Source organism: Dipteris shenzhenensis, chromosome 2 (assembly GCF_047967505.1).
Source record: "Dipteris shenzhenensis isolate YYH24624 ecotype China chromosome 2, Dip_SZ_1.0, whole genome shotgun sequence".
Taxonomy (NCBI): domain Eukaryota; kingdom Viridiplantae; phylum Streptophyta; class Polypodiopsida; order Gleicheniales; family Dipteridaceae; genus Dipteris; species Dipteris shenzhenensis.
The window spans coordinates 32,802,771-32,827,098 of NC_141597.1; the positions used below are offsets into that span (position 1 = coordinate 32,802,771).

The 24,328-nt window shown below is 48.4% G+C and overlaps 1 protein-coding gene across 3 annotated transcripts in view; it reads right to left on the minus strand.

Moving 5' to 3' along the window:
* Positions 1 to 24,328, minus strand: part of LOC147904637 (Putative methyltransferase family protein) — a 65,848-nt gene that overhangs the window by 15,591 nt on the left and 25,929 nt on the right. For all 3 annotated transcript variants that reach the window (XM_087394992.1, XM_087394988.1, XM_087394998.1), the window contains exons 4-5: positions 3,257 to 3,330; positions 321 to 378 (exon numbers count right to left, since the gene is read on the minus strand). In XM_087394992.1, coding sequence (XP_087251118.1) covers positions 321 to 378; positions 3,257 to 3,330 — 132 coding nt within the window. The remainder of the gene's footprint in view (positions 1 to 320; positions 379 to 3,256; positions 3,331 to 24,328) is intronic.

The following is a 24,328-nucleotide window of genomic DNA, read 5'->3' on the forward strand; positions in this document are numbered from 1 at the left end:
GTGTGTGTAAAGCTTAAACAGTGCGCCCTAGACGTATCTTCAAAATGAGGTAGTTTTTTTATATCTTGACCTCCATTCCAATAATATACAAATGTCTGCCTTATGCACTTGCAAGCAGCCTTTACTTTTTGAACTTAGTTAGTTGCCAAAACAATTATATTATTAAACATAAAAATAGGTACGTTCCTCAACACAATTCCTTGAAAAATTGTGCTTTCTCTTTCACTGGTTGATTTGAGATGACTAGTCGATGCATCCCTTCTAAGAGACGTTTTATTTCCTAAAACTCTACGGAAATATTGCTTGATGTGAGACCTTACTTCCATCGTGATGGCTGTTACAAGATGACCTTTGGAGTTCAATGTTTCTTTTCAAGACCTGCACATACAACAAGTGCAGTTAGAAAATTTCAAGAAGAATATACTAAATAAAATACCAAGTTTGAGTTTTCAACTTCTAGAATGGACTATCAAGATTGTGAACGTCTTCAAGACTACCAGCATTTTCCTTAGTTTCATCATCCCTTGATATCTTTGCACCATTCATTTTTAAGACTATTCTGAGCTTTTTGAAAATTTTCCACATAAGAGGCGATGATGTTTTCCCACATGCGGTGAAGGGTTGTAGGGTGGAGACTAAGAAGACTAAGTAGAGCACCTTCAAGGCAACAATGAGGGAATGCCCTAGGGGCCAGGGATAATTGAGTTGGGGTGTGGGGGTGGCAACTACTCTAAAGTATCGGTTTTGATAAAAGGGGAGCCATAAAGCTTGTGGCAGGAACTCTATGAGAAACTGATGCAGTAGGGACATACCTTAAATGACGAGTCGTAAGAGAGTGGGAGGCAAAAGCAATGCAGGTTCAGCCTGTTAGAAAAGTAGAGGGAGGTTGCTTGCTTGGGGGCCAATACTCCTATGCATCAGAAGATTCACCCTGAGGTCAAAAGATACTTAATGGAAAGCAACTCAAATACATGTCCTTATATCGACATAGAGAGGGAGACTCAGATCTGAAAGAGAACTCGGATGTATAGTCAAAACATAAATCTGCGGTGACTGGAGGCCCAGTGGTGCCATCAAGATAATCAACTACAATTCATCGAGTGAAAATTGAGCAAAAGAGATTACAATGTACATCTACATCCAATAACAGGTTATATAAAAATTAACAACTTATACTGAGCAAAAATGGAACAGAAGATCTTACATTTATAAAAACTCAGCAATTGCTATGAGCCTTAAAGGCCAAAAGATTACATCTAGCGACCATAACCATTCAACTATAAGAGTTAACAACAGTGCATACTGAGAGCCTCAAATTGAACAAAAAGAGATTACATAAAAACAATTTCTGAGGTAAGGTACCAAAAATGGGCTCTATTTTGCTGCACCCTCTGAAGGAAACTCCTCTTCTGCTACGTGCCTCTGTGATACGCTTCAGTGCTCAAGGCTGAGCAATCCTGCAAAGATATGCTCCGATGTGTATCACAGGCAAAGCTCCCTTTGCTGCACCCCCAATGCTTTCCTACTGCGGTAGGCCTTCAACTGCAGACATCTGGACTTATCCTACAAGGGCACTCCACGTATGTAGTACTGTTGATGTAGATCCCCAGGTGCACTGCTGCATTCCTGCCCTCCACAATACAAATTGCTGGTCTGCAGGCTGGAGTGTCCAGAGAAGTGCTTAGTTCTGCAACCCTGTGAATGACTGATGCTCCAAGGGAGGCCTTTATGTAGGCCCAGAACTGGCCAACCAGTCTGTCACCCAACTTCGTCTGCCCCTGCTGCCAACCTGGACAGTCTCCTGCCCCAACTGAGTCTGCTGCTGGTGGCCCGATTTCGTCTGCTGTGCATCACCTGTTGCCGACACCCAACTTGGTCAGCTGTCCTGCCAACCTAGGGCCAGGCCTATAAATGGCCCTAGCCTCTCATTGTATGCTGCTCCTCTACTGCAGGTCCGGCACCAGCCCCAAGGCCTCATGGATGGCCACATGGCTGGGACTGTTCCAGCCCACAATCTGCTCTAATTGTGGGCAGACAGTCAACCCTCCACGCTGACCTGGGTGGCCCAGTGGGCTGACATCCATCTACCCACATTCCTATGTAGGAGTCAAGCCCTTGAGCTCTCCTCACTTAGGGGCTCACAGGTGGGGCAGTGACCCTATATTCCCAACACAGCAATGATTAAAAGCATATGAAACCAAGCTATGAATTGTTATTTAGAGGCATAAAACAATTACAAAGCCTCAATGAGAGATTCAAACAAAGCCGTAAGGGGAATGGAGGATCCAGATATAGTCACATAACTTGTCCCATACTTCACTTGAGTAACGATTTCTTTAAAAAACCTATGTGCACGACATATCTCTCAAAATTGCAGAGGGGCAATTCATTAAGAAATTACTAAGCACCAAAGCATGCAAACAAGGGAAACAAGTAGTAGGCCTTTGGAAAGGATCCTCTACCATGGGTTTCCAAATTTATTTTTAAATACATTTAAGAGGTCAATATTTTATTTCATCTACATTTCAATTGGTCAGTAATTTTCAGTTCATAATTGAGCTCTATGCCCTCCCACATATATGCTCACAAAGTCCATCAGTGCATTTTGAATGTAAATTGTCTTATAATTTGATCTTCCTACTCAATCATTCACTTCGGACCAATTGAATTTTCTTGCTGTCCATGTGTTCCAGCTTGGAGACATTTTAAGATATGTCCGATTTTTACTGCTGTGATACTGCTATCACGGCGATGAATATTATTCAATAAAAATATGTGGTTTCCACTCAATGAAATATCTCATTATCAGTGCTATAACTGTCCTTTATATTGTTGTATATTAATCGTCCATAGCAAGAAGGTACATGAATCTCAGCAGCAAAAAGTCTTTTCTGGACACAAGCCTTGACATTCATGAGGCCCATAAACTCATACTAGTCAGGTTCCCTTCAACACTATAAGACACGGAAAAGGATGATGCCTGTAAAAAACATGTGCTTGAGAGGAGCTAATGCTTCACCTTCAATGTATAAATGAAAGTCAGATCTATATGCAACAAGACAGGCCTTTTACAAAATCTTGTGTCTTTGAAAAGATAGCAATGTGCTACATGATTTATATTCGGCATTGAGCATAGAAAACTTTCAACCCTTTAAGTTTGGTTTTAGGATGGGGTGCATCCCCCCTCTCCAGGACCTTGAATGCACTTAACAGAACCGAATCAATTCTATTTTTGATTCTGAAGTCATTCCTGTACCTTAAGAACCCTGTCATTATGATCAGTCATGACGACTTTCTGACAAAATTTCCCACACAGTAGTCCTGTCAAACCTGCAGGAATAGAAAAATATCATCACCTTACTGTAAGTCACTGGCCTCGCTTTATTGCACTTACACAAAGACAGATATAACCAGAGCCTTAGTTCAAATGTACAATAGGAGATACAGTAATTTTTCTCAGAGAACCTCCCACAGACTTGAAAAGCTGAAACAAAGAAGCTTTGCTTAATTTTGATTAATACATCTCCCTTGTTAGCAAATGGTGGGCAAGTTTGGAACCAGAAGCTCTAAGTAAAACACCAGAGCACGATGCTCTGTAGACATCAGAACAAGGCATAACTTCTGCAGAATGTGCTTCTATCTCTTTCATGCAACAAAAAATAATCCAACCACACAAACATTGATAATGTGAGTAAGCTTTAAAGTACAATAAACAGCAATGTCCCTCCTGTGTCCAGAATAGACCTGATCTTAAGAACACAAGGCTCTAAAAGAGACCAAATAATACTGTGGACTAGCTTTTCCTGTTCACCAACCTAGAAAGCCAAGCTCAAGCTTTCTGTAAGCAGTCCACCCCATGCTCATTCTGTTTTGCTTCTTCCCCAAAGCTGAGACATATGGAACAAGACTCATTAATTTATCCAAGGAGCTCACCTTTTTTTAATTTTATTCATAGAATCACTACTGCATATCCTGTTTGTCCAAAGCTCCACTTCCAATGCACCTGCAAATCTTCCAGTTGGGCGCCTCCCAAGCTCCATTTCCGAAAATTTCTGGTGTACAAACAGCTCGCTTATTACCGTACAGAATCTGTACATCAGCCTGCAATAGGTAGGTTCCTATTGCAGGCACGTAGTGTATCTTATTCTTCTCTTTGAGCTTCAATGTAATGGATTAACTTCAGAGTTCAATCATTCTCTTTCATTCTGGAATGAAACTTGGTTTTCAGCCAGATTCTTTTTTTTCTGCTGAAAAAAGTAAATGCAGTGAAAACAATACACAAGTTCAACTCCATGAGGCACTGATAGGAACGAAGACCTGGCTGCTTGCAGCCTGCTACTGTAACCTAGGAGTCGGTCCCTGTTACGGAAATTATATTTCTGGTATTTCACGCCCTCTCACGTTTCTTTGGTCACTATGGAGTAGGGCAGGGAGGTAAGCCAATGTTACAGCAGCAGGAGCCCGTCCAGCCTTCTCCTCCTCATCCAACCACTTGAGTAGTAATTCGCCTTCACAAGTTCCACCATACATGACTTGGATACTAGCTTCATACCAGAGAAAGTGACATTATGTAAGAGCAAGAACATGAAAACTAGCAAGGAAGCAGACTGGAACACTTATGGAGGTGGACCCTCGAGGATGGTTGGACGAAGAGATCCAAGGCTTAACATCCCAGTTTGAAGTCTGTACCTTTGTCTGATAGATAGCCCAATAGGTGAAGCCTGATTGGAAGAAGGTGTGGCAAAAGTATGTAAGAAGACAGATATCAACTTCAACCATTCAAGAAGGACTCCTCTAATGATAGTTCAAGTGAAGAGTGTGCATCCAACAATGACTAGTACTTTGGTGGATCCTTTTTGGGGATGGATAACATGTAGCTATGGCTGTAGAATCTTTAGATGTATAATCCAACGTTGGGGGTCTACACCCTCTTTTTGTATCTTGACCTCTCCCTGCCCATATAGCGTTCTTTAGCCTACATGTATCCAACCATATATGTAATAAAAAAAGAGCAAATTTTTTTTCCAAACAAAGGACTTTCATCGAGTATGAAAGAAACACCAAAAGCAAGCTTGTGATGGTAGTACATCATACAAAGTATGAGGAAACAAACGCCCAGTAGGGCAAATAACATGCTCATCCAAGAGAGCTAGAGCAATTCATGGTTGAGGCTGGAAATGCGACCTCAACTTGTAGAGGACTCCAAGAAAAATAGGGAGCCACTCCACTCCCCTAAGGAAAATAGTCCTCCTAGCAGTAGAAGCTGCCCAGTAAGATAGTTGCATGCTCACCCAAATGGCCGTCAAGCTGTGTATAGTATCTATCCATACACTAGCCAAAGTGTGTGAAGGGTGGACCTCGGAGCCATCCAAAGCCTCTATACATCTGAAAGAAAGAGAAAATTGGGGCATACATCGGTTCCACTTTGTCCTACAAACCACTTTTTACATTTAACAGCATCAAAATCACCAAAAATAGTTTTGAGGAATCTTAAAGCTTCTCCCTGCTCGCAAGCTGCCTCCTTGCCATCTCGATTCTCCATCCCCCTCATGCCTTCTCCTTCCCCCCCGCGTGCTTCCTTCCCACCACCCTCACCTTCCCTTCCATGCCTTCTCCTCTTCTTCCCTCATTTCCCCCTCCATCCTTTCTACTCCCCCCCACCGAGCTGCTTCTCCTCTCGCCCCCCCGTGCCTTCCAGCGTGCCGGCACCTTTTCCAGTCACCTTTTCCTACCCATGGCTACCGCTTCTGACATCGAGGTGCTGCGCCTCTGTTGGCTGAAGGCCGGCCTTCAGCCACTTGGCCTCTCGCGCCTTAGGGGTGCTGCTGGGAGCTATTTGCAGTCGGCTGGCTTGGTAGGCGAGCCCAGTTGGGAGTTCCAGTGTAGCCCGCAACAATTGGGGCTTGTTCGAAGAGCCTAGTTACAGCCCACGAAGATGATTTGGGTCTCAAGCAGGCTAGGTCTGTGTTTTGGCTCCACCTCTACCCTTATACCCCTGGATTTATCTCTCAAAGTCTCTTTGGCTCCTTTTTTGCAGTTCATTGGTTGGCCTTGTATCGACCTCAGAGGGCCAGCCTTGTTCGCTTTGGCTTCCCCCTTGGCTTTGCTTTCTTGGAGATCCCCTCGAGCCCAAGTCATTCCAATTGCTCAAAGGTTCTCCTTTAGTGATTGGTGTTGGATGCTCGAGCCTCCGTCATTGGCCCCGGGCTTCTTTGGTGGGCTGACCCTTCCAGCCAGTTTTTTGAAGGACTGGTCTCCCTCCCTTTTTCCTTTTCTGCCCCGTCTTTCCTTTTCAACATCGAAGAGTTTGTGTTTGTTCTTTTGGGGGTTCGAGTCTTGGCAGTGCCCTTGTTCTGGCAAGATGAGCTCAAATGGCAACATCCTCGACTCCCCAAATTGTTAAGGTGCACCTATCCCCAGAAGACAAACAACCGGTAAAAGAAGCGGGCAGGTCTCTTCAAAACAAAGCAATTGTGAGTAGGATACTAGGACTCACACCCACAAGGACACAAGTTCGTAATTGGATTCCAACGAGCTTATCATTAGAGGGTGACTCCATCCACCATCTATGGAAGAGGGGCCTTCCTTCCCTAGTTGAGTTCCCTTGACACCACCCAGGCCTTGATGGAGAAGAGCCCCCTACCCCTTGGGTTCACATCTGATGACATGGAGAAGCCTCACCATGTGCCATGCTTCTCGGTGACGTTCCCCTTCCCAGGGCTCCTGCAAGAGTACCAATCCATCCTTCACTTCATTGAGAGAGCTTTTGGAACGATGGTGGCGTCGCCACCCCAGACAAAAGCATGAATGGTAGCAGATGATGGGGTCCCCCACCTCAAGTTGATTGTTGCACACTAGAGACCCTACAGGAGGAGATCTTCCTCGAGACTCTCGATGGTGGAGAGTTTAGGCAGCGCTCACGCACTTCTTTCGGATCTGGCTCTAACTCCCCGCCCTTGAGCAAGGGCAAGGTTGAGCTCGCCCCGTCGACCCCTCCTCCACGACAGCTAGTTAGCCTTTAGGTCCCCTAGCATGCAAGACACTGCCTCCGCACACTTTTGGAAATGGGCACCGACTTTCCCTCTGCTCCGCTCCTCGGACTGATTGGTAGGAGGTTGGTCTGCTGAGACGCTCACGTTTTCTTACGGCGTATGATTCAATCCTAGTTTTGCCTACCCATGAACAGTGTGTGATTGTTGAGTCAGGAATCGAGAGTGAGAGCGAACTTGCTGAGGGTCGAGCACAAGACCTGCTGAGGTTGTTGAGGTTCGAGCGCAAGACTTGCTGAGATTGTGAGTGTGAAAGAAGATCAGCGTGCTCTTCTATTTGGTGCGAGGCTCAGCTTCTGTAGCACGTGATTTGCGTGAAGAAGTTCAGCGCTTGTTCCATTCACTGGTGTGAGGCTCAGCCTTTGTAGCATTTCACTGAGAGAAGAAGTATGCTGAAACGAAGGGGCGTCTACCATGAAGCTAGGAAGGAAGGCCTGCACGTCGTTTCCTGACGTCATCTCTTTATGTCTTTCCTGAAGAAGCACAAGATGAAAGATTTGTTTTGGAGTTCGATGACGAGTGGTGGCACACCTGCAGCAAGCGCATGATGCTAGCAGGAAGAACTATCTCGAAGGCTAACAGTGGCGCGTTGGTGCTTGTTGGGGACAAAATCTTGAGAGCCAGGGAATGGACGTCTCTAAGAGCATAGCAAGGAGTTTCACTGACAAGCACAGTTTCATTGATGGAGTGCGTGATAGAATTGATGCCCATCGAATTTTCCATCGGCCAAGTGCTTCTGATGGTACCAACGTGGCCATCTAACAAGTAGTGTGAGCAGCTAAAGGATCTTCCATGCTTATCTGCGCAGGTGCCTGAGGGTAGCAGCGTGATCATCAACAAACAATAGCATGAGCAACAAAAGGATCTTCCATGCTTCTCTGCGCAGGAATTGCTAGATCGCCTTGAGGTGAATCCCTGGACAAAGGTCAACGACAGGCACGGGAGAAGGGGCTTACCACTTTGCTTAGGTCAGCCTAACCCCAGGCCCCCAAAAAAGGCCAGACTTGGGTGTTTTCCCTGCAGGTTCAAATAACCAGATTTGAGTGTTTTATTGCAGATTCAGACTGTCAGTTTTTTTCCTACAAAGATTTGGGGAAACGTGCCTTGAGCAGAAAGTAGTCTGTCAGATCTTATCTGTCAGAAAGCAGTAAAGATATCAGCAAAATTGCAGAGGAATAAAGAAATATGCAGGCCTATGAACTGAGAAAGGGGAGTCAAATGCATTGTTGCAGCTACTTGCCGTAAGAAATTTTGTGGTTGACAGCCAGCTATTGGCATAAGTTTGGATTAAGTTGTGAATGCATATACCTCTTGCTGAGGGAAATTCCAGCTGGGACAAAAAAGATTGTGTGCATTAATATCATACTCTTTTCAGGCAGCACAACTCTTCGTGTTTGTTTCTCGGGAGAACTGACCTTGACAACGACCCTTGGTCTACAAGAAGGGCTCACATGGCAGCACCTTCGACCCCCACTATGGTTAAGATTATGCTCTCTCCGGAAGACAAGCAGGAGGTCAAGTGTGAAGTAGAGGCTTTGCAGGACAGGGCCCCCGTGGGTCGCATTGTTGGGCTCACCTCGTCAAGGAAACAAGTCAGGGATTGGCTTCAGGCGAGCTTAGCCCTAGGGGCTGACCACATCCAAGAGGTCACGATCTATGGGAGAGGAGTCTTCCTCATGCAGCTGAACTCCCCCGACACCACGGCCTCCCTTGTCGAGCAGAGCCCTATCCTACTAGGCCCTCATGTCGTCTACCTCCTTCCTTGGTACCATGACTTCATAGTCGAGGACATGGATTCGACTCATCACGTGCCATGATTCCCAGTTACGCTCCGCTTCCCGGGGCTTCCAAAGGAGTACGGATCTATTCTTCCTTCCATAGGGAATTGTTTTGGCACAATTCTAGCATCTCCGCCACAAATAGCAGCTTCAGTAATGGCAGACGACGGGGTCCCATGCCTCCGAGTTATCGTAGAGCATCCAAAGTCCCTCCCAGAGGAGATCCTCTTGGAGACCTTAGATGGAGGCGAGTTCAGACAGCATGTGGAGATCTCTGGCTTGCCCGAGCAGTGTCTTCGATGCAGACAGATGGGTCACCTGGCACGAGACTGTTTGGTGGGCAAGGCCCCTCACCAGAGACAAGAGCAGTGTCTTCGATGGAGGCGAGTTCAGACAGCATGTGGAGATCTCTAGCTTGCCCGAGCAATGTCTTCAATGCAGACAGATGGGTCACCTGGCAAAGAAGGAGAGCCAGACTTAAAGAGCGCGAGAAGGCACAGACTACTTCTTCCTAGGACACACGAAAGGGGAAGGGGAAGGTGCCAGTGGAGTCCCCGGAGCGGGCATAGATGGAGGAGGAGGAGACCTTTTTCGATCTCCCCTCGGACCCGCAAGCGACAGTAGAGCAGAGTACCCTAGTTTTCGTTCAACGGGAGTCTGGAGCCCCAATAGAGTCGGCTCCGGAGGTCCCTCCGCCTCCCCCACCCCCTCCTCCTGAGGTCGCCTCCCCACCCCCCTCCTGATCCCGCCCCCCCCTTCCCTAGCTGCTGTTACTCTCGCCTCCCACCCCCCACGCCTCTCCCCCTCGCCCCCCCCCCCCATGTCCCCTTACAACAGCCTCCTCCCCCCCGCCCACCTCCCCCCCTTCCTCGTCTCAGCCTACGGGCAAGGGGGTGCTTGAGCACTCTTCGACGCGGCCCACCCCTGGCTTTGCCTCCTCACAGTTAGGGTCATCGGGGACCTTTTATCAGCTTCCAGGTCCTAAGCCTCGCCCTGGTCATCCTCTTCCCAGAGAGTTTTGGAGCTAGGACCGTGGAACTACCTAGAGATTCCGGACAGATACCCGCTTGCTCTAGAGGTGTCAGTCTTGATTTTACAGCCCTGAAAAGGGGGTTCCATAGGAGTGTACAGCTCTCGCACTCGTCCCTTCTAGAGATTTTACTTCTCAGCTAGTGGGGAGGAGCTGTGGACCCCCATGCTGTTTGATCTGATGATGGGGTAGCAAATGTTCAGCATGATGGAGGAGTGGCTAGGCCTGCAGGGGAGGGAACTTTGGGTCTCCCATGGGAAGACCGCCACTTTTCAGTTGGGTTTCTCTGCAGATAGACGAGACTTGGGAGCAACTATTTGTAAGCTTCGCCTAGGTCCTGAGGTTCAACTTAAGCACGCATCATACTGGACGCTACAGCAGTGCGCGGATAGGCTTGGAGTCGAGGCCTCCTTGATGCAGTGGGCCATCAAGGTAGGCATCGAGCTAGTTACACCACTAGTTCGGCGCCGAGTGAATTTAGACTACTCCCCCTCCAAACCACCGACGAAGTCACAGAAGTTAGAGGTTGTGGTGCAGTCTCCTTCGCATAGGAGAGCCTTGTTTTCCACCCCCCGCCTCCCCATCAGTTGGAGCATGGTGAGTTGGAACGTGAACGGACTCCACGATCGGGCATGTCAGTAACCCCAGCACTTGTTACTTCGCCAGGAGTTACAGAGAGCAATGGTTGGCAGGGCAATGGATTTCCTTTTGGTACAAGAGCATATGTTTTCTGCCTCGGACATTAGACGTAGACGCCACCTCCTTCCTGGGAGAGGCCTGGAGATTTGGTCTCCTGCAGTGGGAAGGAGTGGAGGGGTTTGCATTTCAATCTCGCAGGCGGTTGCATCAGAGGTGTATGACCAAGGGGAGCTCATTACAGGTAGAGTAGTCTGGATGGGATTACGGATGGGAGATTCCAGGATTGGGATCCTAAACATGTATGCCCCAGCTTGTAGACAGCAGCGTTTGGCCTTCTGGAGGCGCTTGACTGATTGTCTCCCGGATGTAGACTTGTGGATTGTTGGAGGGGACTTCAACAATCTTGAGTTCGGAGATGACAAACAAGGGGGTGCTTCTTTCTTCGAGATGCCCGCGGCAGAGAAGAGTACTCTTTTCGGTCTGCGGCAGGGACCCTTGGAGGGAGGCTGAGTTCTCCAGGACCCCTGGCAGTCTTAGTTTCTCCTTTGGCCAGTGCCGGCATGATGGATTGCTTGAGAGGCAGGATAGGTTCTACGTTGGAGATTGGGCCATGCATAGAGGTGGTTCCACGGGCACTCTTGCAGGGACTACCCTCTCAGACCACTCGCCGATTGTGCTTCATTTGGAGCAGCCCCGTTGAGGGCTCCCACAAAGGGGGGTTCGCATCCCAGATGCGTTGATGCAAGAGGAGGAGGTGCAGCAAGTCATATCGGAGATTTGGCAGCAGCCAGAGGACAATCCGGACGGTGGCTAGGCATCCTGGACAGCCGAGGCAATTCAGAGGAGCAGTGAGGAGCTCCGCACCTAGGCTCTCCACCGTCATTTTTCCCTTCAGGAGATAGAGAGAGCTTTGAGGCGTGACTTAGCCTCCATTGAGCATCTCAGGAAGCAAGACACGGAATCCCAGTGGCTTGCTAACAGATATGAGTGTGCACGTCTGGAGCTTCAGGACACGGAGTTGAGGAGGGCTGAGTATTCTTACCATTCCGCTCGTGCTCGTTGGATACAGCAGGGGGATAGGATGAGCCACCAGTTCTTTCAGGCCACGGGGCCTAGGTCGGCAGGTGCCCAGTTGCAAAGACTGAGAGACACTAGCGGCAGGGTGGTTTCGGACCCTCATGAGATTATGAAGTTGGCTTCGGATTTCTATCAACACCTTTTTCAGGCTGAGGAGGAGTCCCCCCAGGTGCGGGAGGCCCACAAGGCGGTATGGGAGCATGTCCCAGTTGTGGTCTCTCAGGGCGTGAGCAGCCTGTTGGATTCTCCCTTCATAGATGACGAGCTTCGGGAAGCTCTCAGGCCACTTCCGACTCAGAAGTGCCCAGGGGAGGATGGGCTGTCCCCGGTCTTCTTCAGAAGCTTTTGGCCCTTTGTGCACACCCCCCTTCGGCTGGCCTTTCAGGAGATGTTTGACTCATGAGCACTCCCACCGTCCCTGAGCAGAGGCTGGATTTGTTTGATCTCGAAGGGAGGGAACCGCTCGGACATTCGACAATGGAGACCGATCACTCTGCTGGACACCGCATACAAGATCTTAGCCAAGGTCTTGAGTTTGCGGCTACGACCCCATCTAGTCGACATCATTCACGACACGCAGACAGGTTTTGTCCAGGAGCGTAGCATCCTCGACAACATCTTCACCTTTTGGGAGGCGCTCGATTGGGCCAAGGAGGAGGCGCAGCCCCTTGCGATCCTGCTGTTGGATTTTGAGAAGGCCTATGATTGGGTAGAGTGGTCCTTCTTAGAGGGCACGATGTAGAGATTAGGCTTCTCAAACAGGTGGATCGGAGGGATCTCCGCCTTGTATGTAGGGAGTTCCAGCCAGATGTTGATTGGTGGGTTCACTGAGGAGGCCTTCCCGCTCACCCGCTCCGTGAGTTAGGGCTGCCCACTGGCTCCCTTCCTCTTTCTCTTTGTCGCGGAGGTGTTGGGCTATTTCCTGAGGTCGCAGACGGTTGGCCTCAGAGGGATGAGGCTACCAAACAGACAGGAGGAGGAGCTTCTAGACTTGGAGTTCGCAGATGATACGGCCTTGTATGTGGAGGGTTCGGAGGAGAGCCTGGATGCGGTCAAGGGGGCTCTTGAGGTTTATTGTACCGCCTCAGGGGCAAGGATCAACTGGGGCAAATCAGTCAGTTTTCTTTCAGTGACTGAGGAGTCCCAGGAGATTCTTCGGTGGGGCGCATTGGTAAGCTTCAGGTGGATCCCGAGTGGCTAGTCGGCGAGGTACTTGGGATGCCGTGTGGGCATTGACATCTCCGCAGAGCAGCAGATAGCCTTGGTCCTTGAGAGCGTGAGGCGCAAGCTTCTTTACTGGAGCTCAGCCAAACTCTCTCTGGCAGGCAGGGCCTTGGTGGCTAACCAGGTCCTGTTGGCCACAGCCTGGTATATAGCCTCTTGCTGGTGTTTTCACAAGGATTGCATGGGACAGTTGAGACGCTTGGTGCGTAACTTCCGTTGGGCAGGATCAGATGGCACTCGCAACACCAAATCTAGAGTTGCGTGGCAGACAGTGATACTAACACAGGCACAGGGAGGCCTGGGTATTATAGATCCAGAGATGCACAGCAGAACGCGGGCCGGCCGGCTCCCTGCGGACATGGTCTAGACTCCCAGCAGAGGCAGAGGCACGATTGGAGGTCCTTTCTCATCTGAGAGGGGCCGGCCAGAGGATGGTGGAGGTAGAGGCAACTATTCCGAACTCTTGGAGGGAGGGACTGTAGGTTTTCACTCCGGCACACTGGCTAGGACAGTTCTCTAGGACGGGTGTACCTTTAAAAACTCAGCTATGCCCATAGCCGCCAGCCCCAACGAGCGCGCGGTTCTATGATGTGGGACTGGGCGGACTACTGCAGCCCTGGATCATAAGGGATCAGGAGATGGACAGGGTGTTAGGCTAGGTGGGTTGGCAGAGGGTCAAAGTAGTGGGACGCTTGGGCAAGGAGTGGTCGATCGACCCTTCTTGCATCACAGACCTAGATGCCCCCCGCTGGAGACTATGGTTATGGGAGGGACGCCCTCTCAGCAAGATACAGTGGGACCCTAGAGAGTGGTTATGGCCGGTCAGAGCAGGTCTCTCAGAGAGTGGAGGAGATGTCTTTCTTCTCGTACACCACATGGATTGGACGTCGCATCCAGATGGACGCAATGGCCTGGACCCCTTCGCAGGAGAGACAATGAAGTGCACAGCAGGTGCCCGATCAGGTTAGATCCAGATTTTGGGCCCACCTGTGGTCTATCCTGCGTCCACGGAAGATATCCTATTTCTTCTGGATGGTCGCACACGGTGGTCTCCCAGTGGGCCCGTGGCTTGAGCAGATGCGGGTGGATGGCAGCTGCCACAGATGTACAGTTGGAGCTATGGAGACTATTCCTCACTGCTTATGGAGCTGCCCAGCAACTCAAAGGATCTGGCTCGTAGCGCTTTGGATTGTGGCACGGCTTCAGAGCACGTAGAGAGATTTCACGTGGGGTATGGCATCTTGGCTTACAGAGGGGGGCCACGCCTTCTCCATAGACACAATCTCACCCGGATACAAGGTCGGAGCATTCACAGCATTGAGCTTCACTTGGCTACCCCCCCCCTTTCTCACCATCCCCCTTAGTCGAGAGAGGATGGTGTCTGGGAGACGATGGCCAGCATCACGGCCTGGAACATCTGGGTGGCCCGTTGCAGCTGGGTCATGGGCTAGCACCATGTTCCTCTGACGGCTACACTGGTTGCCATTTGGCAGGATATCATTTATACGTTGTGATCCATTTGGGAGCACGGCCTTCCAGGTTCTCGAGCTACCGACGATAGGCGGGCACGTTTCTGCAAGGCCTGGCCTGCAGGTGTATTTTATGATCTCAAGCCGCGAGGGATTCGTTGACTGTATAGTCCACCACCGTGGTTGGGCTAGTGTATTTTATGATCTCAAGCCGCGAGGGATTCGTTGACTGTATAGTCCACCACCGTGGTTGTTAGCCCCTGTTACAGAGAATCCCTAGGCAATGAGCTAGAATCTCTGGCAACAGGCGGGTTTTCTTTCAGCCCGTTCTTGTTTTTACCATACAAATTGGCAAAACCAGAAAGGTGCCAATCGTGGCCTGGATTTTAGGCATTAATAGAAGTTCCTTTTCTCTGTTTAAAAAAAAAAAAAGAGTTTAGGCAGTGCATCAAGATCTCCAGCTTTCTAGGCCAATGATTACGGACATTTGGCTTGGGACTATCAGAGACGCTTACACAGCGCTCTGACTCAGCCCTGTCACGCTGCTTGCCTAGAGAGAGTACAGGATGAGTCTGAACAGCGGATTGAGTCCCAGAGGCACCCTGGGTAGAGCCCTCGAGGAGGGGGGACTGGAACAAGGTGGAGCGCAAGAAGCCTAGCAAGCAGGCTCTAATGTATCGAAGGTGACGGGCTAGATTCCGCAAGCGTGTGCGAACAAAGTATGAGCCCGATCCCCCAGTCCTAGGGAAAGCAATCTGAGGGGGCCTCTTCTTTTCGCCCCTAGATCCTAGAGGAGGAGACGTTCTTCGATGCAAAGCCCCTAGCGACAAAAGTCCAGAGAACCCTGGCACTGGTCGGGCAGTAGAGTTCTAGAGTTCCCTCATCCCCGGTAGAGGCTGCCCCAACTGCTTTCCCTTCTCCTCCCCCCCCCCCCCACCCCAACACCCGCCTCCCCCTCCGCCTCCCTCATCCTCCCCTCCGCCCCCGCACGTCCCCCCAGCTGCAGTTACCCTCACGACCCGCCCCCGCCCGTACCTCGTCCCCCACTACTACAGCAACATCAACCGCTTCCTCCTTTTCCTCCTGCCCCATAGCCACGGTCCCATTTCGAAACCCTATGAGGCTCCGGTGGCCCAACCTTTGGGCAAGGGGGAGATCAGGGCTCCCCCCCCCTCCAAGCTGAGGCTTCTTCCTCTCACCTGTAGCCAATTCTCCCCAGGACACAGTCTCTTCATAGGCTCCACAGAAAGAGGGTTTGTTCTCCCCGCTTCCAAGTCCGAGGCCCCACCCAGGACTACCACTAACGAGCGAGTTCTAGAGGGTCAGACCCTAGAACTACTTGGAGGTCTCGAATGCCTACCCCTAACTTTAGAGGTCACAGTGTTAATTTTGCAGCCTCGAAAAGGGGGCTCCATCGGTATAGTTAGTCCCTGCACTCACCCTTTTTGAAGTTTCCATTTTGCCTCCACAAGAGAGACCCCATCTCTGTGTGATTGTATTCTGGGAGAGCATATGTACCGCATGATGGAGCAGTGGATGGGGCCACAAGAAATAGACCTATGGCTCAACTATGGTGCCTATTAGCTTGGCTTTATGGCAGAGGGACCAGATCCAAGCTTGGAAGTAACAATGATCCATTTGGCGCCAAAGGTGGAGGTCACACCCGACTTATTGGACACTACAACAATGCACCTATAAGTATGGACGGATTATCCGTCATGATGCAATGGGCACGGAAGGTTGGCATAGAGCTTGTCATGCCCTTGGTACGCCGTTGTATAGATACAGATCCTTCAAATTCATAGAAGTCCGGAGGTTGTGGTGCAGGCTCCCACTCATAGGCGAGCCCAGTTCTCTCTATCCTCCTCCCCATGAGTTAGACCATGGTGAGTCGGCGGGCTATACGATCATGCACGCAGTCAACCACAACATTTAATACTTCGTCAAGAGTTGCAAAGGGAAATGGTAGGACAAGCAATGGATTTTCTCTTGATTCAGGAGCATATGTTCTCAGCATCGGATATTAGTCGTTGCAGCCACCTACTCGCAAGATGAGGCCCAGAGGTGTGGTCCCTTAAATGGTAGGCCGGAGTGGAGCGGTTTGCATTTCAATTTTCCAAGCAGTGGCTCCAAGTCTTTGAGCAAGGCGAGCTTATCATCAGACAAGCAGTTTGGATGGGCGATCAAGTGGATGAGTCTAGGATTGGTGTCGCCATTTGGTACTTCTCTCAAGAAATAAAGTATAAACTTTATTAGAATTGACTTTGGTTAACTAAGAAAAAGTTTTATTGTTTTACTTTTGCTTTGCATTGGTAAAGAGAACTGTGGGGAGACCCACAAGGTACTAGGATTAGCCCAAGAACTAGGAATGCATGCATTAAAGTGTTGGAGTTTGTGTAGGACTTGGAAGAGCGCCAAAAGGCTCAAAAAGCTGGAGCAAGTGGCAAAAAGCAAGCTCCACAATATTATATAGATTTATAGAGTGAACTCTTCTAAAATCTACTACAATATCTTTTAATAAAATTATGTCTCATTATTACACTAGTGCGGCAATCATGATGCAGGAAAAACTTCCGAGCAAGAGCACGGGGCCGCACAAAATTTAAGATCTCACCCACCAACGCATCACGTCGCGGATGTTTCCAAAAATAGTTTCGCGATATTCACATCTCACACATATCGATACCTATTCCATTCTTTGATAGAGGGTAGATTCACTCATGTTGAGTCACTTGGCAGTTTAGGTTACTAATTTTGGACGGCTAAAAGCAGGAAAGCTTTAGAAAAGCAAGTCTAGCTTTTAGCTAGGCCAAGTCTATAAAAGTTGGGGCCGCAGAGCTCCTAGATTCATTCAAGGTTGTACTCAATTCCATGCTCTTCACAGAGCCAGTTGTACAAAGTTTATTTATGTTGCAATCAAGACCTTCGGGGGGGTCCAGTCCTACTGTCTTCTTCTCTCTCTCTCTCGACATGACTATGTTGTACTTAGGACTTAGTACTGCCATTCTGCATTTTTTGCATTTTTTGCATTTTGCATTTTGCATTGGTATGGACGCTCGTTTAGTAGCTCCACTACCACAGCTCGTTGTATCAGGATTTTCACAGTCTCATAGACCCATCGGTCTTCCGAAGACTTTAATAAACTTTCTTTCTTTCTTTCTTTCTCTCTCTCTCTCTCCCCCAGTCGCCTACTCTTGATGCGAGTTATCTTCCACACCTCTTCAACTAGCCCCGCGCGTGAGCTATCCAGAGGCTTTAGATCCTGTTGCAACTAATATTTCAGCCTTCCCAAGGGCTCCAGAACTGCTGCAATTTGTACTAGGAGGCCACCTATCCACAGCTCCACAGGAAAAGCCCATTCGAAGTCATCATTTTGCCACCTATCCTCAGAAGAAAGGACGAGATATTTGCATTTGGTCAGTATATTCGAGACTTGGACACAACCTTTTCCCAAATTCGGACAGCAATTGAAAGATCTCAACAGAAGCAAAAGAAGGCTGCAGATAAGCATAGGAGAGAGATGAATCTCCAAGAAGGAGATTGGTTGCTACTTAAGTTTGAAAAAGCACGTCTCAGAAAAATGAAAGGGAAAGAAAAAGTATCCCCTAGATCTTATGGGCCTTTCCGAGTTACTGAGCCCATAAATGAAGTCATGTATTGACTAAAGTTACCCGAGACTTGGAAGATTTACAATGCTTTTCCTGTGAGTCTTCTCAAGAAGTACCAAGGACCGCTTCTCCTCCCCGCATGAGCTGCCCCTCCCTCCTCTCAGCCTAGCCTCTCCTCTCATCCCCCCCTCCTCCCTCTCAGCCCCTCCCTCTCCTCCCGGCTGCTACCCCCGTCTCCTTCCTGCCCTCTCCTCCCTCTCTCCTCCCGGCTGCTACCCCGCTCTCCCTCCCTCCCTCGCCTCCCTTCCTCCGCTTCCTCTACCCCCCCCCCCCCACACCTCAGCCCTTCCCCCCCACGCCTCAACCTTCCTGCCTTAGCCCTCCCCCCCCCCGCCTGTAGGAACAAAGTGGAGACAGGTTGTGAACACAAGTGAGCAAGAGTGCACACACAAGAAAGCTCCAATAGAAATGTTCAAATGAAACAATACAAGTACTTTGTATATATAGTACCCAAGTACTACTGGTCAGCCATAGGGTTGACTTTATGCCTACAACACCATATCTTTGTAATCTCTTCCTCAAAGATATGGCTGAAAGTACCCGAGAAACATCTCACGTGTACCCTGCAGTACCTAAAGTACCATGGTTGCGCAAATTCATCCAGATGGATATGCAACCTATGGGAGTACATGAAAACAATGTCATTGTGAATCACTTCACAACCCCCCTTGACATTGTGAGAATGTCTCTGATCCCCAAGCCATGTCGATGTCGTAAGAAAAGATCTGTTGATAGGACTTTGGTAAAAATATCTGCCACATTGTCCTTAGATGGACAATAGATGAGATCAATGAAGCCATCAGAAATGCAATCCCGTACATAATGATAATGATTTTCAATGCGTTTCATGCGAGCATGAAAGACAGGATTGTTGGCTATGGCAATGCAACTCTAGCTGTCACAGAAGATAGAGTTTGCTTCGCTTGTGCATGATGCAAGTCATGCAAAAGCTTTCTTAACCACATTAACTCCGTAGTGGCTGAATTTGCAGCTTTGTACTCTGCTTCACTGGAGGAAAGAGAGACTCGCTCTTGCTTCTTACTGAGCCATGAGATACAGGCTGAACCCAATGAGAAGCAATAGCCAGTAGTGGACCGTCTGTCGTCAATGTCCCCTGACCAATCCGAGTCGGTGAAACCACTCAGCTTTAGATCACAATCTGAAGCATAATGCAAGCCAAGAGAGAGAGTGCCATGGACATATCTGAGAACCCTCTTTGCTCCATTCCACTTGGACAAGATGAGCTTCACCATGTGCATCTGAAGCACGAGTTTCAGTGGGGGCAACAAAATTACTGCTAGAGCTATCCCTTTGCCTCTTCTTTTCATTGGCAGTCCTTTTCTGACAGTCTGCAATGTAATGCCTTGGCTTCTTGCAATAATTGCATTTGTCCTTTTTTTGATTTTTGCTTGTTTGATTTTTTCTTGAACTGCTTGCATTCCCCTCCTTGGGTTGAGTTGTATGGCTGTGTTTTGGCTCAAACTTTTTCTAAAATTTGCCCTTTCCACCCATGGCAAGCGCTTGCTCACCCTGACGAGAGGCTTTGGCAAAATTTGAGCATCTCTCCTCTTCTTGCAACAAAAGCCCAACTAACTCATCGAACGAGAGTAGGGCTGCCCTAAGAACAATGGTCAATGAAGTGATGAATGTGCCATATGAGGGCGCTAAGCTATTGAGAGTAATAGAGACGAGATTCTTGTCTTCTATTTCCTCATCAATACTTGCGAGCTGATCACGTAGATCAGTGATCCTCGCAATATGATCAGTGATGGCCTGGCCTTCCTGCATCTCGAGATCCTTGAGCTGATTTGTCAAGGCAATGGCCCTTGCCTCATTCTTAACATGATACATGTTTGCCAATCTTTCCCATGCTGCCTTTGCATCCTTGCACGACTTGATAGTCGTCATAATGTGTCTCTTCACATTTGTGGCAATCAAAAACATCGCTTGGGCACTACGGCAATCAAACTTCTTCTGCTCCTCCGTCGATGCTATGGGACTAGCAGGAGGGGCTGTAGCAGTCTGTTGTCTGCCTGTAGTCTGACCCGAAGAAGCTATGCTGAATGTAGATGAGCTTGCTGGCCTCACCTCATCCCTACTAGCAATATCCCACAAGCCCTTACCAACCAAGATGTTCTTAAGCATGAATGACCACAAGGCATAGCTTGGTCCATCCAGCTTGTCACCCTCGGACAAATTGCCAAAACTATCTAAAAGAGTCGACATGATGCAAAATGGGATACCCACAAGCTGCAAATGTACCTGCAAAAATAACTGCAAGTCCCAAAAGTGCAACTGACTGCAAATGTGCCTGCAAATCCCAAACTAATACTGGCTGCAAATGCAAAGTATGACTGGCTGCTCTGAAATCCCACTGACTGCACAATGCAATCACTGCAAAAATGGCATCAACCAATCACTGCACTCTGCTGCAATCTGAAGTGCAATCCCAAACTGAAAATGCACAACCCAAATCTGAAAGAGCGCACACAAGTGCTCAAATGCATCCAACGGAGCTCAAAAGCATCCACAATTGTAAAGTAACTGCAAATGCACCCAACAATGCAAAGTATCTGCAAATGCAACTGAGAGTGCAAGGGTATGGGCTGCAAAAACAGTCCCAAAGCGAAATACACAGCTCAAAACACTTACTGAAAGTGCACCTTGGCCCAAAACACCTGCAAAACAGTCCACTGACTGTGTGGGCAAGCTGGAGATGACAAAGGAGCTAAAGTGAGCTGCTTGGAGCTAAATGAAGCTGTCGGGAGTACTTCTGAACACAACACATGTGTAAAGAAGAGCCTGGAGCTACTGGAACACACCCGAGAGAGGCTGGAGCTGAAAAGAGTCCAAATCTGAGCAAAAACGTCGAAAAACAGCCGAAAACTGCTCGAATCGCCTTCTAACAAGTCGTACGGACTCGAAATCAGGTTCTGACATGTCGTACAGACTCCCAGCACTGTTGCGCAACTGTACGGACAGATCCGTACGAACTGTACGGACAAAAAACAGAATTATTTTTTTTCCACCTGAAATGGTGCAGGACAAGCTGGTTTGTATGCGGGCAGCTCCGAAATTTCAAAGAACGTTGAAATCGGACCTCAAAAGGTCAAAAAACAGCCGTTGGACTGTTGGAGCTACCTCAAGCGAAAGCTGGAGAGGTGAATGTGAGAACCAGGAACGCGCACTAGAGCACCAAGCTTGCGGGAGTCTGGAAGCAAGCGCGGGAATGGGCTCTAGAGACAGAAGCACTCTGATACCAAATGTAGGACTTTACCTAGAGACCACGCAAGGCACCTCACAGATGTTCATCCGCTTGGTCGAGGTTTCTTTCAGGTTGTTTTTTATTCCCCGGATGCATCGAGTACAGTGCTTCAGGCCAATCCTTTGGCACTCTTCTTGACACCTTTCTCGTTGGGCTTTGACTCTGTGGAGGTGGATGGCCGCACATTTTCACTCGCTACTGGACCTTCCACCTCTTGCCCAGGACCGTGGGCTATAGCCTCTTGTCTTGGACCTTCGTTTACAGTGTGCACGGGACCTTCAGCACGTCCTCTTCCAGTCATCCCCCGTTGGGTGCCAGTCAGAGTTGTTGAGCCAGCTCCAAATCAGGAGGCTACTGATGGTGCCACGGACCCTCCCTTATAGGCAGGAGTTAATACCTATTTTTGTTCCTTGTTCTGATGGGTTGCTCTTGTCTCTTCAGATGTTCATGTGAAGGATCTTTCTCCTAGGGAGCAAGCCTTTGCTGAAGCTCGTGCCGTACTCCAGACTAATGCTACTATTTTGGCCGAGATCCATCAGCAACAGCAGCCCCTTTTCCCTCTTGTTCCTACTTCTTCACCTCTTGACACAGACAAGGGGATTATTGCTTCTACTCCTTCATCCGCAAAGATCCTCCGCACACCTACGCCAGGAGCATCATTTAGGAATTCTTTTGCAATACTCGCAGACATGGCAGAGTTTGATTTAGAGTAGTAGTTTGTACCCTCTACCCTTGGGGAGCACCTCGTTTAGAGCACCATGGATAGAGCTTCCCCCTCTGCAAGTGTGGGAGTACTTTCCCCAGTTGACTTCCCTCCTCTTGATAGCAGAACTTTTTCCCAGGAGAGAGATATCTCCGTTACCAGGTCGGGTAGAGTTTTTCATCCGGCCTCTTCCTCTCGTCGATGAGAATTGTCAATTGGAACGTTCAGCGCCTTGGAGATGTACCTCACCGCCGCCGTAGGCAGCTGATTCGTAACCAACTTCATCCAGGTGTTACTGGGGGCACCTTTGATGTCCTCATGATTCAAGAACACAAACTGGATGTCAAGGACTGTGCCAAGTCGGGTAAGCTTCTTTCAAAGCATGCTTTTTGGTCACCCGCCTTGGACACCGGAGGAGGTACTTGTATTTATGTTTCTTCTTCGATGCTACCCTTGGTGATTGGACATGGGATCATAATTCCCTCTAGAGCTCAGTGGGTCATTCTTTTGATTGGTGGGCGTAAGGTTGGTTAAACCTTTATGCCCCCAATTCAAGAGGGGACCATGTCCTTTTCTGGAAGGAGCTGCTTTCTTGGTCATGCATTGTAGAGTCTTGGATCATTGGGGGTGATTTCAACATGGTTGAAATGCTCACAGACAAAAGAGGTGGTAGGGAAGGTGGATTACATTCCCTAGAGAGAGCAACCTGGGATGCCTTTTCTTTTCAGTACAATGGCAGAGATGCTTGGCATGATGATGCTTTTCACACTCAGTTGCAATCACTCATGTTTTCTTGGTCGAACAGGAGGTTGCAGATGCCTATCCATGCACGGATTGACACATTTTATGTGGATAATTGAGCTCTGGACAGAGGTGGGACAGTATGCATTACACCTAGGGTATCCACTTCATATCACTTTCCAGTTGTTCTGTATGTTTCAGATCCTTAGGTGAGGAGTCGCTCTGTTGGTAAACTGAAAGGAAAGAGTAGAGTGAACACAAACTCAGAATACTTGCATATAGAATGAAGAAGAGTGAGGTCCTTATGTAGGCACCTCTTACATGCTCACTGACATCACTGATGACTTCAGAGCTCCACAATCATCTCCTCAATCTGCTCCTAGATTCTCTCAATCATCCTATGTGGCTTACCACCACCTAACTGTGCTTATGGGCACCTAACTGTGCCTCTAGCACTCACACATAGAAACCAAGGTGTGCCTAAGGCATACACCTTGAGATATCCCAACAAACCCCCCCTCAAGGGAATGCCTCAGGCTATGTCAAGGATACAGCTAGCACAAGGTGTCTCATGCCATCTCATGGTGGTCATGGATCTATCAATGGCTAGGATCTCAAGCTAGCAAGGGTTCCCATGGGTGTAAGGTAAACAAAAGGGATACAAAAGACCTTCCAATGGTTATCTCCCCTGCATGTACATGCACACAATGTCTGCAGGAGGTACCATGGAGCAAAAACACATACACATAGCCTACATCATAAGGTGACCAGAGGTGTTTACAAAACACACAAATATTTCTTTCATTTTGGACCTTGACTCAACATAAAAAGAGAGATCTGGAGCATACATAGAGATGATTTAAAAAGCATAATCTTCAAAGGATGCCTCATCTTGTGGAGGCACATCAACTGAAAGTAGATTGGCATTTTCTGTCTTTGAAGTTGCTTCCTTTTTGGCTCTGCAAAACTTCTCATGATGATTGTTTTTGCCACAGTGTTTGCATGGATTGATTTTGAAGCAGTCCTTTGAAAGGTGATTTGTCTTCCCACAATGATTGCAAGGTGAAAACTTGCTCTTCTGGATTTTTATGGCATAAGCTGTGTCATTGCCTTTCCTGAGCTCCATGTGCCTTTCTTCTTCTTGGAGAGCAGAGATAATACCTTCAAGATTAGGATTAGGAAGATTTTTCAAAGTGGTAACAATATGATCATAATCTTCAGGCATAGTCTTAAGCAACACTGCCATAGCATCATCTGTAGTGATAGGAGAGTTGATAGAAGCAAGTTGAGTCATAAGACTCCCCATGTAATTGACATAGGCTGCCAAAGGAGTGCCACTAACCATCTTCAATTCAAAGAAAGAAATTTTAAGTGATAATTTTGAGATGTGAGAGCTAGCACCAAAAATCATGTCAAGCTTCTGAAGGAGACTCTAAGTCAGAGATGTGATGAATATAATCATCTCCTAAAGCAAGAGCAATGATACCATATGCTTTCTCCTCTCTAGCGGGATCCCTTGCCGGGAGTGTCGGAGCTGAGGATTCTCCAGCATTGGAGGCTGTAGAAGAAGAAGTTGAAGTCGGTTTGACAAGTCCCCAGAGGTTTTCCCTCATCAATGCAAATTTCACCTTCATCTGCCATGTGTGGAAGCCCTTTCCATTGAACTTATCTATATTCAATATGGT